The sequence below is a fragment of the Penicillium griseofulvum genome (genome assembly GCF_001561935.1).
Source record: "Penicillium griseofulvum strain PG3 chromosome Unknown contig_13, whole genome shotgun sequence".
Classification (NCBI taxonomy): Eukaryota; Fungi; Ascomycota; class Eurotiomycetes; order Eurotiales; family Aspergillaceae; genus Penicillium; species Penicillium griseofulvum.
The window spans coordinates 216,320-230,241 of NW_024467434.1; the positions used below are offsets into that span (position 1 = coordinate 216,320).

General features: G+C 47.4%; 5 protein-coding genes across 5 annotated transcripts; 2 read left to right on the top strand and 3 right to left on the bottom strand.

Moving 5' to 3' along the window:
- Nucleotides 1–448: 448 nt before the first annotated feature.
- Nucleotides 449–1,678, top strand: PGRI_092070 (uncharacterized protein; the record flags this gene model as incomplete). The annotated part of the gene is made up of 1 exon (XM_040796920.1): nt 449–1,678. One exon carries the CDS (start codon nt 449–451, stop codon nt 1,676–1,678), a length of 1,230 nt encoding a protein of 409 aa, XP_040650350.1.
- A 131-nt stretch (nt 1,679–1,809) lies between these two features.
- Nucleotides 1,810–3,790, bottom strand: PGRI_092080 (Zn(II)2Cys6 transcription factor; the record flags this gene model as incomplete). The annotated part of the gene is made up of 9 exons (XM_040796921.1): nt 1,810–1,940; nt 1,991–2,090; nt 2,137–2,243; nt 2,295–2,762; nt 2,823–3,090; nt 3,141–3,406; nt 3,455–3,649; nt 3,702–3,730; nt 3,780–3,790. The coding sequence occupies 9 exons, from the start codon at nt 3,788–3,790 to the stop codon at nt 1,810–1,812; spliced, it is 1,575 nt and encodes a 524-aa protein (XP_040650351.1).
- A 1,544-nt stretch (nt 3,791–5,334) lies between these two features.
- Nucleotides 5,335–7,484, top strand: PGRI_092090 (putative MFS transporter Fmp42; the record flags this gene model as incomplete). Its single annotated transcript, XM_040796922.1, has 3 exons — nt 5,335–5,731; nt 5,792–5,954; nt 6,005–7,484. The coding sequence occupies 3 exons, from the start codon at nt 5,335–5,337 to the stop codon at nt 7,482–7,484; spliced, it is 2,040 nt and encodes a 679-aa protein (XP_040650352.1).
- Nucleotides 7,485–8,234: 750 nt separating this feature from the next.
- Nucleotides 8,235–10,039, bottom strand: PGRI_092100 (uncharacterized protein; the record flags this gene model as incomplete). Its single annotated transcript, XM_040796923.1, has 2 exons — nt 8,235–8,964; nt 9,021–10,039. The coding sequence occupies 2 exons, from the start codon at nt 10,037–10,039 to the stop codon at nt 8,235–8,237; spliced, it is 1,749 nt and encodes a 582-aa protein (XP_040650353.1).
- Nucleotides 10,040–11,569: 1,530 nt separating this feature from the next.
- On the bottom strand, nt 11,570–13,474 carry PGRI_092110 (putative acetamidase; the record flags this gene model as incomplete). The annotated part of the gene is made up of 4 exons (XM_040796924.1): nt 11,570–12,393; nt 12,450–12,920; nt 12,982–13,385; nt 13,434–13,474. The coding sequence occupies 4 exons, from the start codon at nt 13,472–13,474 to the stop codon at nt 11,570–11,572; spliced, it is 1,740 nt and encodes a 579-aa protein (XP_040650354.1).
- Nucleotides 13,475–13,922: the final 448 nt, after the last annotated feature.

Sequence of the window (13,922 nt, forward strand, 5' to 3'; positions counted from 1 at the left end):
CGATGGTGTCCTTAACTCCATACCAAGACTCCTCAGCCACAATCACACGTTATCTTGCATTCTGATTTCTAATCTATTATACATGGAAAGTATTCTGTATATGATGTATGATTTATGGATAAATTGGAGATACGTAGAGTTGAATCAATGTAGAAGATCTGGCGAAGTGAAGAGGAAGGAAGAATTGAGAATTGAGGGGGGGGTATATACCCCCACGTACCTTCCTAAAGTGGAAATATTCCCTACTGCCTTCCTCTTTTTTTTGGCCTATGGAAGACAAAAAATACAGTCTACTATTCTACCTACAAACATATGTAGATACACATATATCGTGAACATTATCGAACATGGAAATTCACATCTCGGAGAATGGGATTCTCCGTAGTTCCGTACATATCTTCGATCCACTATACATCTCCTAACACAAATCTCACCGTTTAATCTCAAAATGACGCCTGACCCCAACCGCGTCGCGAGTATTATGCTCTCATGGCACTCGCTTGACCTCATCTCATGCACCAATCTACAGACCCTATGGGCAGGTTACGGCCAAATATGTGCAATTACAGCGCGAGCAACCACCAACCAAGCAGCCGAACATCTCAGCAAGTTATGCGGGGTCGAACCAGGTAGCGCGGGGTCAACATACCCTCTCATACTGAAGCTCATCTCACCCCGAAAAAGTGCCACTACAGATGAAGGCCACCTACGAAAGATGCTAAGCTACGAGGTAGAGCAGTACTTCTATAGTGAAGTAGTTCCCCAGCTGGGATCCGACATAGGCATAGCCAACTGTCTAGCTTCAACGCGCGACATGAACAATGCAAAAGGCTCATCGGAACTCACAGGTCTCATGGCTACGATCATGGTTGATCTGCGTCCTAAATTCCCCGTTGCGGGCGAGAAGAGGGGTGCTTTGAATCGCACGCAAGTGAGCGCCACGCTAGATTGGCTAGCTGGCTTCCATAGCCGCTCACGGAGTCTGCTGCCACCCAATTTTGAAGAATATGTCCTGCCGCCTCTTGAAGAAAGTAGTAGAAGACAGAGTTCAGGCAAGGGTGGTCGCGGACTATGGCTGAATGGGGGATATACGTATCTTGCCACGCGACGTAAAGAGTACGCATCGCTTGCGCAGGATACGGATTCGGAGTGGTCTGACGTCCTGTGTGAGGTGTCGGGAGCATGCTCACTATCCGTGGCGGAGATGGTTGCGTTGTTTTTAACGCCCTGTGGAAGGGCGGTTGAATCATATATCCATGGCGATGTCAAGTCGGAGAATCTCTTTACGACGACTAATGGAGAGAAGGTGGCGTTCTTTGATTTCCAGTATGTCGGGCTCGGTTTGGGAGTTTGTGACCTTGCCAAATTGTTTACCTGCTCTGTTCCTTTGCATATGCTGGTTGATGGCAATGGGAGTTTACCTGAGCAGCTGTCAATGTGTGATGGTGAGAAGGGACTGTTAGAGCGGTACCGCAAAACCCTGGATGGGGACTCGCAGCTGTACGATTGGGAAACGTTTAAACGACATTGGGAGACAGCTTTGGTTGACTGGTGTAGATTTCAGGCTTCGTGGGGCTTTTGGGGGAATACAGAGTGGCTTGAGGCTCGTGTAAGGTCGATCTTGAATGATCAGGAGTGGAGAGACTGGTTGTATCAAAGTATTCGCAACCGGTTATGAAACCACCAGATAAAGGAAATAGACTAATGTATCTCCAATTATAGCTTTTGAATGAAACAAATATAAGAAGACCTCGGCGCCCATAGGCAATTTTAAGTCTATAAATGCAAACTTGGGTATATAACTTATAACTACATCGTCCTCCATGCTTGTACAACTTGGTTGTGTACATATCCCCATGGCCAGCCATTCTCCCTTTCCGTTCGGCGAAGGAGATCAATCAGCAAATTCTGGACAACAGGGTCTTCCACCCATGAGCCACCTATGTTTATATTAGTATCTTCCCAATTATCAGATGAAATTCGAACCTACAAGCAAAAAGTGCATGGCAAGCCGTGATACGCAGTGAAGGATCATCGTCGGCAGATATGGCGATGCCAAACATGAAGTTAAGCGTTCTAGCTAGGTCACTCTGTCGGGGTCAGCAGCGAACTGGGTACGGAGAAAAACCGACGAACCCTTAATTTGACAGGCTGCTCTAAATGCAACATGCTGCGATCATAAAACTCGAGTTCGCGAATGAGCATTAGCGCTTTAGTGAGACAAATGTGCTGAATTGCAGTTGCTAGCTCCAAAGATCAGTATATCACCCTCAACGCGGGAGTATATCACATACCATGCCACAAACTCGTATACCAAGCAACAGGAAAAGGCTTCCCACTCCCAGGATCCGGCGGCGAAATATGCAATGGCACAAACGTATCAGGTCGACCAAGCTCCCACTCCAGAATGCGATGCCTGAGCGCAGCCTCACCCGCGCTCCCGAGTCTACTATCATGGGTTCGGCCTGAGATATTATAGCAGAAATCGATAGTCTCGGCCAGCAGCCATATAGCCCGGTTCGTCCAGTCGCCGTCACTCAAGACTGGCTTGGTAACCCACCAGCGTCGTAGTCGGTCATCGAATGGCGCAAATGATAGTCGAAGGCATTTCTGGTAGGTAAGGGCGAACTGAATGTCTTGAATGACATAGGCCCAAAACGAAGCCGATGCTAGTCCGCCCGCGATAGCAGAGTCCACATGGGAGCTGACATATACCGAACCGGCCAGGAGATGGTGTTGTTGGTCGTTGGGGGGACTATGGGCTGTTGGGTGCATTAGTTGGGAATCGTTTTGTGTTGAAAATAATGAATTGGTGCACGCACAGGAGATTGATTCGAAAAATCGTAGAATAACTGTTGATGAGAGAAGGATTTCGATTCCGATTTCAAACTCGGGTTTGTCGAGAACCGGGAGCATGATTGAAATACAGCGTTCATGGTATCCGTGTGCGACATCGCCGGCGATGGAGTTTGTTGTTCGGGATAGGTGACATGCTGAGACTGCTAGACATGCATATAGTAGTAATGGAGATTGAGTGGCACGTTCGATGACATCTGTCGAGAAGTGTCGTTCAGGGTTGAATGCATCAAGCTAAGCTGTTAGACTTAAAGGGGTAGAATTTGATAAAAGACTAAACTTACCCAGGGGGCAAGGTACTTTTGAAAATGGCGCAAAAGAAAGGCTTCGGTCAGGTTGGATAGCCTCGGTTGGCCAATGAGCGTGGTAGGTGCACGTGGAGAATTCACAGAATTCGATCTAGAGCCCAATTGAGATCCTGCGTAAGCAGTGAGGTTCAAAGATTCCATTGTAGAAGGTGTTGAACGTTCAGAGGTTGAAGCTGATACCTGCCTCACAGGCACAACATAGTATTCAGCTGCCGTCTGAGCTGTTTCATCCTTGAAGTCATCTACAAGAAATTAGTATAGGAAATACATATGAAGACAATTCCACGTACAATCGGAAGAGGTCTCGACCCAAACCTGGTCATCCGGAAAAGCAAGATCACTCTCGCCATATCTCGGAGGCCCCTTTCCTCGCAAGGATGGATTCTGGCCGTGGCGGAAAGAGACTTCTTCAGATTTGCCGGGGGCCGGCACACATTCGCGACCAGAGCGTTGGCAACGAATACATTTTGAGCCGGATTTGTCACCTATTTCTGTTAGTATCGGACCTCGGGGACTAGGGCTAGACAAAATCCTTACATTTGAGATGGCGCAGACGACATGTGAGGCTAAAAAAAGGTATTAGTTGATGAATTAACGAATCAAAAAGAAACTGACCATCCCCTCATTACGCAGTCAAAAGTCCGGCAAACAAGGAAGGCTTCCAGAAAGCATGGAATGCCAGGCCCGAGGGTATTTGGTTATTTAGATATGTAGGGCAAATCTCCCTAAACCTATCAAACTCATTCACGTTCATGTTCATTGGAGAAACACACATACATAAGCGGAGATGAGTGGGGGGCTGTACAGAATAATTGGCAGATAAACTAATTGCGTATATTTTATTTGGGGTATATCCAACAACTACGAGTTGGAGATTAGTTCGAAAGAGCTAACAGTCAAAAGGAAATTAACTCACACTGGCTCAAAACTGGGGATAATCTGTAAAGGGCACGTTAAGTATCCGGAACTCGCCAGGTTCAACAATCTCCACGCCAAAGGTCTAGGCAGACATTTGCTGGTCCTGGTTGGATGGTCAACTCCCCCACGTATGCGACTAAGTTTGTCTATCCCCCAATTGAAAGGCTTTGATGGTTGGCCCGAAATATGTTGGGACATGTCATGTTTCGGGGTTTTCGGCATTAGAGTAAGAATATATGCCAAGTGAGTTTATTGTCTGATGTGGCCGAGCCCCCCTTTTTCCTTTTTTGCCGTAGTCTTCAATATCTCATTGTAAAGTGGATTATAAAAAAGGAGACTGCCCAAAATATTAGCCAATGACATGAAAATGAGAACGGGATGGTCTCCATCCAAACCCGGAGGATTGGCATAAATTGGTAATCCATTTCCGGTTTGTCAGCGTTTAAAAAAAAGTACGAGGACAAGCTTCAATGGAATGAAATTAGAAGTTCGAAGATTTCCCTATTGATTTGCCGATTGGTCTCACCGGTGGTTCAGGAACCGACGGTTGTTCCTCCCCCCAGAAAGTCTGCCGAACATCAAACTTAGATCTTTCATAGGCACTTCCTTATATTTGAACACAATTGGACCGGCAAATGCCAACAAACCCTACTTGGTGGATCAGCTTTGACCGGGTGAGATTTGGGTATCAAAACCTATTGGAAAAGTACTCCGGACCCGGTCAAACCCGGTCAAGCCGGTCAAACCCTGTGAAACCCTGTCGATCTAGGAAGTTCACCGAGTATATGATGCCGAAGATGTGATTTGAGAGTCCCGAATAAAGTTAAATTCGGCATATTCAAATCAAAGAGTGCATCATCTTGATATGTGGGACTTTTCGTTATCAGCTGCCTGTTTTGGCTGTATGGCCCGGGGAATGAGAAAAAAAAAAAAAACCACTTGAATTAATAATCATTACTTCATCAACTAAGAAAGGGTCAATCCATGGTTAAGAAAAGAACTTGTGGAGAGAAGAGAAAGAAGACCTCGGTAGATGAGAGAAGAGAAAAGAGTCAAGAGAGAAGAAACGAGGTGATATGAATGCCTGAAAATCAAGGTAATCATAAACCTTGAATATAAGGCATCCATGCAGAATGCCAACTTCCAAGTTTCTTATCTTAAAAGCTCCTACAACCTAAGCTCCTGGAGAGCTTCAAGCTACACAGCTCTACTATTGTGAAACTCAGCCTAGTCTCCAAATAATGCCATAGCAATGTCCCTAAATCGCATCTCCTTCCTTGAAGGATGGGAGCGTAACCCCGCAGCACTTCTCAATCACCCAGAATCAGATTCGGATCCGGACTCCTACCAAGATTTACCCGAGGGATCCGTGTCATCCTCATTTCCCTCCACATACAGCAGGCTGAATTTTAACCCATATGCGGGGCCAGGCTGGAATGAGAACCCAGAGGATCCACATGACGATCGATCCTCGTTTTTTGGTCCCTCATTTCTCGGCCTATCTCCGACGACTACTCGTGAACGTTCGGGTTCGATTTCAGCCCAAGGGGGATCCGAGGGGACTGTGCAGGATTCAGGGACAGCCGTTGCTCGGACACCTTGGGCCGATACTACTGGTGCCTATGAAGTTAGCGCTGCTAGGAGGATTGGTAGGTTAATGGAACTCCAATTATACTTTTGATATACAGGGGTATGCTGACTTGTAGAAGCCCAGGTTTGCACGGCAGTTGTATACTGCTTTCTAGCCGCTGGTGTTGTTTTCGGCTTTGCAGCTCTCAAGCCTGTCCTTGTTCGAGAGAAAGTATATCGCAACCTCTGCTCCCAGGCGGAGCTTGAAGAGGATGTTGATGTCTGCTATGGGCAGGAGATTCGGTATGTTTTTTTTATCCTAGTTCACAATCTCTCATACTTACATGTAACAGGCTAAACCTGATGTTCACCATCGCCGCTGTAGTAACCAATGTGTCAGCCCTACCTGTAGGAACAATCCTAGACGCGTATGGACCACGAGTTAGTGGAATCATCGGCAGTATCTGTCTCGCAATTGGAGCAGTACTCTTCGGGACAGCCAACAAGCTACCATTCGATGGATACATCCCAGGCTACTTATTCCTAGCACTGGGAGGACCATTTGTATTCATACCGTCCTTCCATCTATCAAACACCTTCCCTACACGATCAGGTCTGATCTTATCAATGCTGACAGGCGCCTTCGATGCCTCGAGTGCCCTATTCCTGCTTTTCAGGCTGTTAAGCGAACATACGGAGGGCCTCGTATCAATCAGCAATTTCTTCGCAGCGTACCTCATCGTACCGGTCTTCATCATCGCAGCACAGATATTCGTAATGCCCCCAACATCCTACAAAACTGCCGGCGAGCTCGTGCAACAAGCCGAAGCGCAGGTTGAAGATGAGATGCACGATCGCATAGACGACGCTGTCACTGACCGCAGCGAAGGCGAGCGTCAGCGTATGCACAGAAAACTCCGTCGCCAAAGCATCGTCAACCACATCCAAGATCTCCTAGATGACGGCACAGCATCGGTGATATCCGGCAACACTATCAATGACTCCGTCTTCCACGCCAATATCGACACTGAGCCCAACATAAACACCCCCACCAGAGGAACCCACGACACTACAACACCGCACTCCCACACGCAACAACCAAACCCCATCCCCGCACGAGGCGGCATCTGGGGCGTTCTCCACGGCCACAGCGCACTGTATCAACTACGCACACCATGGTTCGGCCTAATAACAGCCTTCACCGTTCTAATGATGTTACGAATAAATTATTTTGTAGCCACACTGCGCTCACAATACACCTACCTCTTATCTGCAAAGACAGCCGCCCAAATAAACACAACATTCGACATCCTCCTCCCGGTCGGCGGACTTATTTCCGTCCCGTTTATCGGTACATTCCTAGACATATTCCAAACGCGCACTGTATTATTCATCCTCGTCATGTCGGCAACTGTCATCGGCGTGTTGGGGTGTATACCACATCCAACAGCCGCGTATGGGAATATCATTCTCTTCGTGCTGTACCGACCGTTCTATTACACCGCTGTATCAGACTACGCGGCTAAGGTGTTTGGATTTGCGACGTTTGGGAAGGTGTATGGGCTTATTATTTGTGTTGCTGGTGTTGGAAATTTCGCGCAGGCGGGGCTTGATGCGCTTACCTTGAAGGTTTGGAGGGGGGATCCTGTGCCTGTTAACGTTGGGCTTACGGTGTTGGTTGCTGGGGTTGGAAGTGGACTTGTTGGGTTTGTCGCGTATCAGACGGGTCTTTTGGAGGGGAGGAGGGGGTTAATAGGTGATCAGTGTCAGGATATTAGGGAGAGAGAGCCATTGTTGAGGAATGAAGTACCTGGGAGAGGGTATGGGGCTTGAGGTGTGTTTTATATGACGCAGGGAGTATCTTTAGCTTATGGGTTTGCATTGAATATATACGCAACATGAATGTGAATGCTATTGGATATGAGGATGTTACATATATGTACCAAGTATAGGAGATGTGACCAATGGCAATAACATAACAGGAAGACTAGAATAACCCACATCTTTACTCTGCACAAATGCAGAACCATTATGTTATGTATTATGTGCCTAATGGTTCTGATCCAACAGAGCTGCATTATATACGGATGTATCTCAAACATCCAAAGGCGACAACAGGGCGTGAGAAAGCCACAGTCAATGTCGGATATTATAATCCAAGCCCAGACCTCAATCAGATCCATATATCATGTGCAATCCAGAAAAGGAAGAAAATAGAACTACCCCGGGGCCCGGGGGTAACGGTGACAGTGTTCGGGTTTCACAGCACGGTAGATTTATGCAAAACTGATATCCACGGTCAAAAGCACCGGTTATATCTATGTATACCCCATTTCCAAGTTTGAGCATATCGCCGGTGATGGTATGTGGAAACAACACCAAATGCTTTTTCCATATACCCATTTCAAAGAAAACATGATGACGATGAAAAAGAGACGGGAGAAACAATGGTAGGGAGGGGCGGAAAAGAAGAGGTAGGGGAGGTGGACTGTGTCATTGCAGCTGACGGCAGATCCAGAGAGGAAGCGGGTTCACGGTTCAGGTTCTCAAGGTTCGGAGAATTTCCCAATGCTGGGATTGGGCTCACTCAATGACATAGTTATACTTGCTAGTATTCTCCTGCCAGAGAGTCTCTGCAGCAAGATCGCAGGCAGCGTCGTACCATAACATAGACCCGAGGATGGATTTAATGCTGGCCCATGAATTCAAACCAGTTCTGCGGGCTATATCTCCAAGGGCAGAGGCGAACCAGGCGCGCTCGGGGGTATCGTTCGCGGCGATACCGCCGAGGGCTAACACCCATATAAGAGGGAGACGGGTTGATGGCGAAGACCACAGTTCGGAGGAGGAAGGTTGCAAGAGGAGCGATTTCATAAGGTGCGCTAAACGGTTGAGAGGGGTATTCTGTGCGGGGATTGGGAAGAGGACGCCGACCCCGAAGATTAGTGCGGCTAGGCGACATACTTCATAGGTGGCGGCATGCGTGGGATTGGAGAAGGTGTGGATGTCGGAGGCCGGAGAGAGACATAGGATGGTGTGTTGGGTTAGGTTGCGCCGATCGGCGAGCAAAGACACATCATGTGTGGAATTCGGACTCGCTTTGATGATCTGAATATAAGTATGCACCGCTTGGAAAGCTTCTGCCATTTGGGGAGTGGCGCCAATTTCCTGTAAACGGCCGAATCCCTGCTCGATATCCAATGGACCGAAGCCGAGTAGTTCTTGGATAGACAAGCCTAATCGGAAATCGGCGAGAGGCCAGAATTCAAAGCATGGGTGGACACAGAGGACGCTGCAGCTCATAATATCCGAACTGTGGGTAGTTAGTTAGTACGGGGCAGTTAATATGAAGCAAAAAAAAACACATACAAGGAGATGGTCGCGGCGAGACCGTCCGTGGGGATATTGGCTAGACCGCCTCGCAGTTTGACCAACTGTAACAACCCTTTGATATGAATCATATTCGGTGGCAGACATCCATAGACATCAATCCATTGCAGTCGCGGGAATGGCGGGTTAAATGGTGTTCTTCGGTGCCGCTGTACCAATTTCTCCTCCGCCTGGTGATGAGCCATGCAAATAACACTGAGGAGAACCGCATCGCTGACGGCGCGATGGGGGTCACGAACAGCCTGGTTGATCAACTTGATCGATTCCATTTCACATAACTGTAGTGCGCGACGTTCCTTTGGACCAAATACGGTACCAGGTACCCAGTTATTCTGCCATTGTACACGGAGGTGACATAGGGAGCCAAACATGAACGCCGTAAACAAAGCCGGGTCCGCCATGGACAGATCGAACCACTTATTAGCCGCAGTTTGTACATTCCGTGGTCGTGGAGCGAGTCCTGGCCACACAACACCTGTGAGATAGCGCTCTGACAAATTGATCATCTCGGGTTCAAAGTTCTCGGGAGCGGGGTATGTGGCGAATGGGTCGAAGATCCCAGAGAGGTTGCGTTCGAGTCGCTCAGGAGAGTTGCGCTTATTGAATCGGGCGACAGCAAGCGCCTCTGCTGAAAATGCAGTCACTGAACTCGCATCATCGCTGCTACTGTCGCTACTATCACTAGCATGGGAGGGCGGAAATGGTGAGTCGCGGAATGTAACCTGACCGGGAATACTTCGATGGGAGCTTGAAGGTCGTGAGACGATGGTATAAGAGGGGCCAGGACGGTCAATAGGTACGGGAGGAACTGGATTGCGGACAGGTCGAGCACGTGTGGATGGGCCTGCGGATCGGTCCTTTGTTTGATCTGAAATCCAGCGCCCGACATGTGCACGCACCAGACGTTGAGCTTTCAATCGTTCTGTCTCTGAGGTAGGTCTGGCATTGACAAAATGAATGTCATCATTTTTCTTAGGTTGTTTCTTTCTTGATGCCATTTTCAGATGATATCACCGGGTAAGCGGTGAGAGATGTATGTGATAACTAGATGCATGATATTCAAGAGATTGAATAGAGTTTTAACAAAAGTATTGAATGATAGAAAAGCTTCATTTCATAATGTTCTTAGATTTTTTTTTTTCTTTTCTGACAGCTCTGAAGGAAGAGTGAGGGGAGGAGAAAGGGCAAAGAGGAAATAAGAATCTAGACCCCGTGACCGCAGATCAATTCACGTACTTTTTTTTTATACTCCTTTTTATTCTTTTTTTATTTTATTCTTGTATTATATTTCTCTTGCATTAGTTGCCAATAGTTCTCTCAAATTTATATATTACATTCTTAAATGGAAAAGCACTTGAAATATAAAGTCGCATAACCGTAGTATATATTTCTCCTAATTCTACTATGGGCCAGAGTCCCCTTCCCCGGAAATCCCGGTAGTATCTACAACAGTAGAAATAGAATGATCATTATATACTGTTCAATTCTACTTGAATAAGTTATATATACTACTTATGTTGTATATAACATCCAAAGGATTTAATCTATTCTAGATCTAACTATATTGTACTAAAAGAGATTAAGTGGCTCTTAGTGGAACCCTGTCGATCACATTATCTCGAGTCCACTCCGTATGTTGTACTCCGTATATTGCTAGGAAATATACTATGTATGCTATAGACTTGCATTTGCATTATCTGCAATTAACCTCACCCCCTTTGTTTTCACCTTATTATATTATCTCTTAATGAGATCTGGGCTCAGTGATCTGCAAGTTGCCTACAAGGGACATTAAGCCCGTCTTTCGGCCGAACCCTCCATTAATCTATACTTCGTAATGCATAATATTGCTTCTTCTACTCCGTATATTTTCCTGTTGTACATCTAAAAGAGTAGAATTGTGCTCGGGATCTGATCACTTGAATCAAATCCCGATTACCTCCACTTGGGAAATATACAGCTCCAAATATCCCTTCTGACCGGAGATCGGGAGAACAAAATTGACGAATAGCAAGATTGGAGGTTAATGGGTCTAGACAATGCACATATGATTAGCCACCTTTCAAGTCTGACATGTTAGATACATATGATATGTACAGGGGGCCGGTTAGGGCGCTTTCTGACAGCCTAGGTCTGCATTGAAGAAGTCTGTTTTTGTTTCTTTTTTGTTTCTTTTTCATTTCTGATTGCAAAATACATTACGAGTAACATTTAAAATGTATGAAAAATGATGGGGAAATAAATAGAAGGATATAAAACTGGCAATCTCCTGTGCAGGACAATAATTCCTACGATCTCCACACACACACCGTTACACTGCATGTATCCGGACTAGTTACTGCAGGAAAAGAGACTAGAACTATTTCATTGTCTCAAAGGTACGAATAATATGCAGATCCAGCTATACCAGAAACGATTTAGCTACATGACTATATGCATGTACAAATAATCGAGGGGGCACACTATGCGATACTACCTAGTTCGGAAGAACTACCCATCAAATCAACACATTGCACGCCATAAACGACTTAATCAATTTCCAGTAGTGTATATCGGCAGCTTTCACCGGTCTGCGGATCATGGTACTGTTCCAGTGCCTTCTCCACAGCAGCCATGTAGCCAAGGACATGTTCCTCCTGCCAGCGGCGACCCACAATCTGCACGGCGGTGGGAAGGCCGGCCATCTTGGCCGAGTCGTAGTGTTTCCACGCACCACGAGCAATGCCGTGGTCACAGCCTAGACGTTTGAGGGCAGTTTTATAGGGTGCCGTAAGGGCATCGCGGATAGGGTCTACGTGGCCGACCGGGATAACACCTGCAGAGTAATCGAGCAAGTTCCACAGGAAGGTGTAACCGCACGAGGACACGGCATCGTGCATGGCATTATGAGGGAGAGCCGGGGTAGCGTTGACAGGGCACAGAATGAAATCGAATTGCTGGGGCTCGGCGTCCCACCACTTGTGCCACGCCGCGCGGAAGGCTTCACGCTGGGCGGTCAGGGTCCACAACTGGGCGGAAGACTTGGGGCCAAAATCGCGGATAAGAGTGGCCGAGACCTTGTCGCGGCGGATGTAGCGCACGTAAAGATAGTAGAGGTAGCGGAGCGGGCGGGGGAGGTGAGCGATGCTCGAGAGTTGGATGGCGCCTGGGTCGGAGGGTTCGAAGCTCTTGAGCTTGGCGTTGAAGTGGTGGCAACCATCGGCGTTGAGGAGTTGCGAGGCCAGGTTCAGGCCTGTGAAGGGGTCTGCATTGGGTGGAGTGGTAATTTCTGAGACGGTGTGGCCAGATTCGGTGAGGGCCGCCACTGTGGTTGCAATGACACGCTCAATGGCCGGGGTTGGAGGGACAACGCCTGGTAACTTGTAAGTGGCTGATGTTCATTGTCAGGGTGAAGCGGTTGATACATACCATCCGAGGTCATCAGACCGATGCGAAGAGGCTTATTTTGAGCCTCGGACTCGATCTCGCTGCGCCAGGCAATCGGGTGCACAGTATGCTCGTATTTCCAGGGCTCCATGCGGATAATTGCACGAGTAAAATACGTCAAATCATCCAAGGTGCGGGCCATAGGGCTGAACACACTAGGAACACCCTCTTGGCCGGGCATGCTGGTGCTCACGCCGCCCTTGGGCCAGCGACCAGTGCTGCAGCGTAGTGAATAGATACCGCTCCACGCGGCGGGCACACGAACCGATCCAGCAACATCGGATCCAATACCGATACGGCCACCCTGAGCCAACAATGCTGCCTCTCCACCGGTTGAGCCGCCGGGCGAGTATGCGGGGACATGTGGGTTGCGGCATTGACCCCAGAGCCCGTTAGCTGACTCAAAAGAAAGCAGCGTAATTGGTAGGGCAGTCTTCACATATGGGACAGCGCCTGCAAAAATTAGCATACAATTCAGGAATGACAGAATGCGTCAAAATAATCATGCTCATACCGGCATCTTTCAAGAGCTGCACCATAGGCCCATCTTCCAAGATAGGATTCTCAGCCATAGCAGAATATCCAACGGTTGCATCAAATCCCTTGACATGAATAGAATCCTTCAAAGAGACCGGAATACCAGCCAGTGGACCCTTCAGGTTAATTTCTGACTCCAGCCACGACTCGGCCTCGGGCAACATCACCTCGGTAATGCAGTTGGTTCGCCCTTGAGCCCTTTTGGCTACCTTTCCATAGGTGCGGAGAATATCAAGTGGAGAGACAGCTGAGTCCTGGACATCATGAACAAGCTCCTCGATGGGTTGGTCAATGATCTTCCGGTCCGCAGCGACAATGTGGAGGTGATATTGGTGTGGAAGACCTGTAAATCGGAGTTCTCGTTCGCTTTGTTTTTGATTTCTGTATACATTAGCTCCAGCTTCATCTAATAAGAAAATATAGACTTACCTTATGCGACGGTAAGCAAAGTAGTCGAATGGAGGAAACATGATGGCGGTATTGGTGTATAACAATAGAAGAGAAGGGGGAAAAGTTGGGGTCTTATATGCGGGGGAATTGGAGAAGTGGAGAATGCGATATCGGGTAACACCGAGGTTAGCCGGAACACCTGACAGCCTTTGCCCTGACTTTTTGTTTTTGTTGTTACAAGGTGAACACTGGATTTAAGCTAATGTCTGCTTTTGATTGATTGTCATAATAATCAAGATCGCGAACAAGCTCAAGTTCACTAAACATTGAATCAACAGTGGCAGTTTCAGTTGAAGATAAGAATCCACCGGTTAGATAAGCTATGCCTATTACGGCAGGTTTATGCGCTGTTAGATTAGCCGAAGAGTATAGTCATAGATAACCGAGATAGACGAGAGAGAGAGAGAGAGAGAGAGAGAAATAAATGATTCAAATTGTCTAATATATGCAGTTCTATGTAAAAGTCAT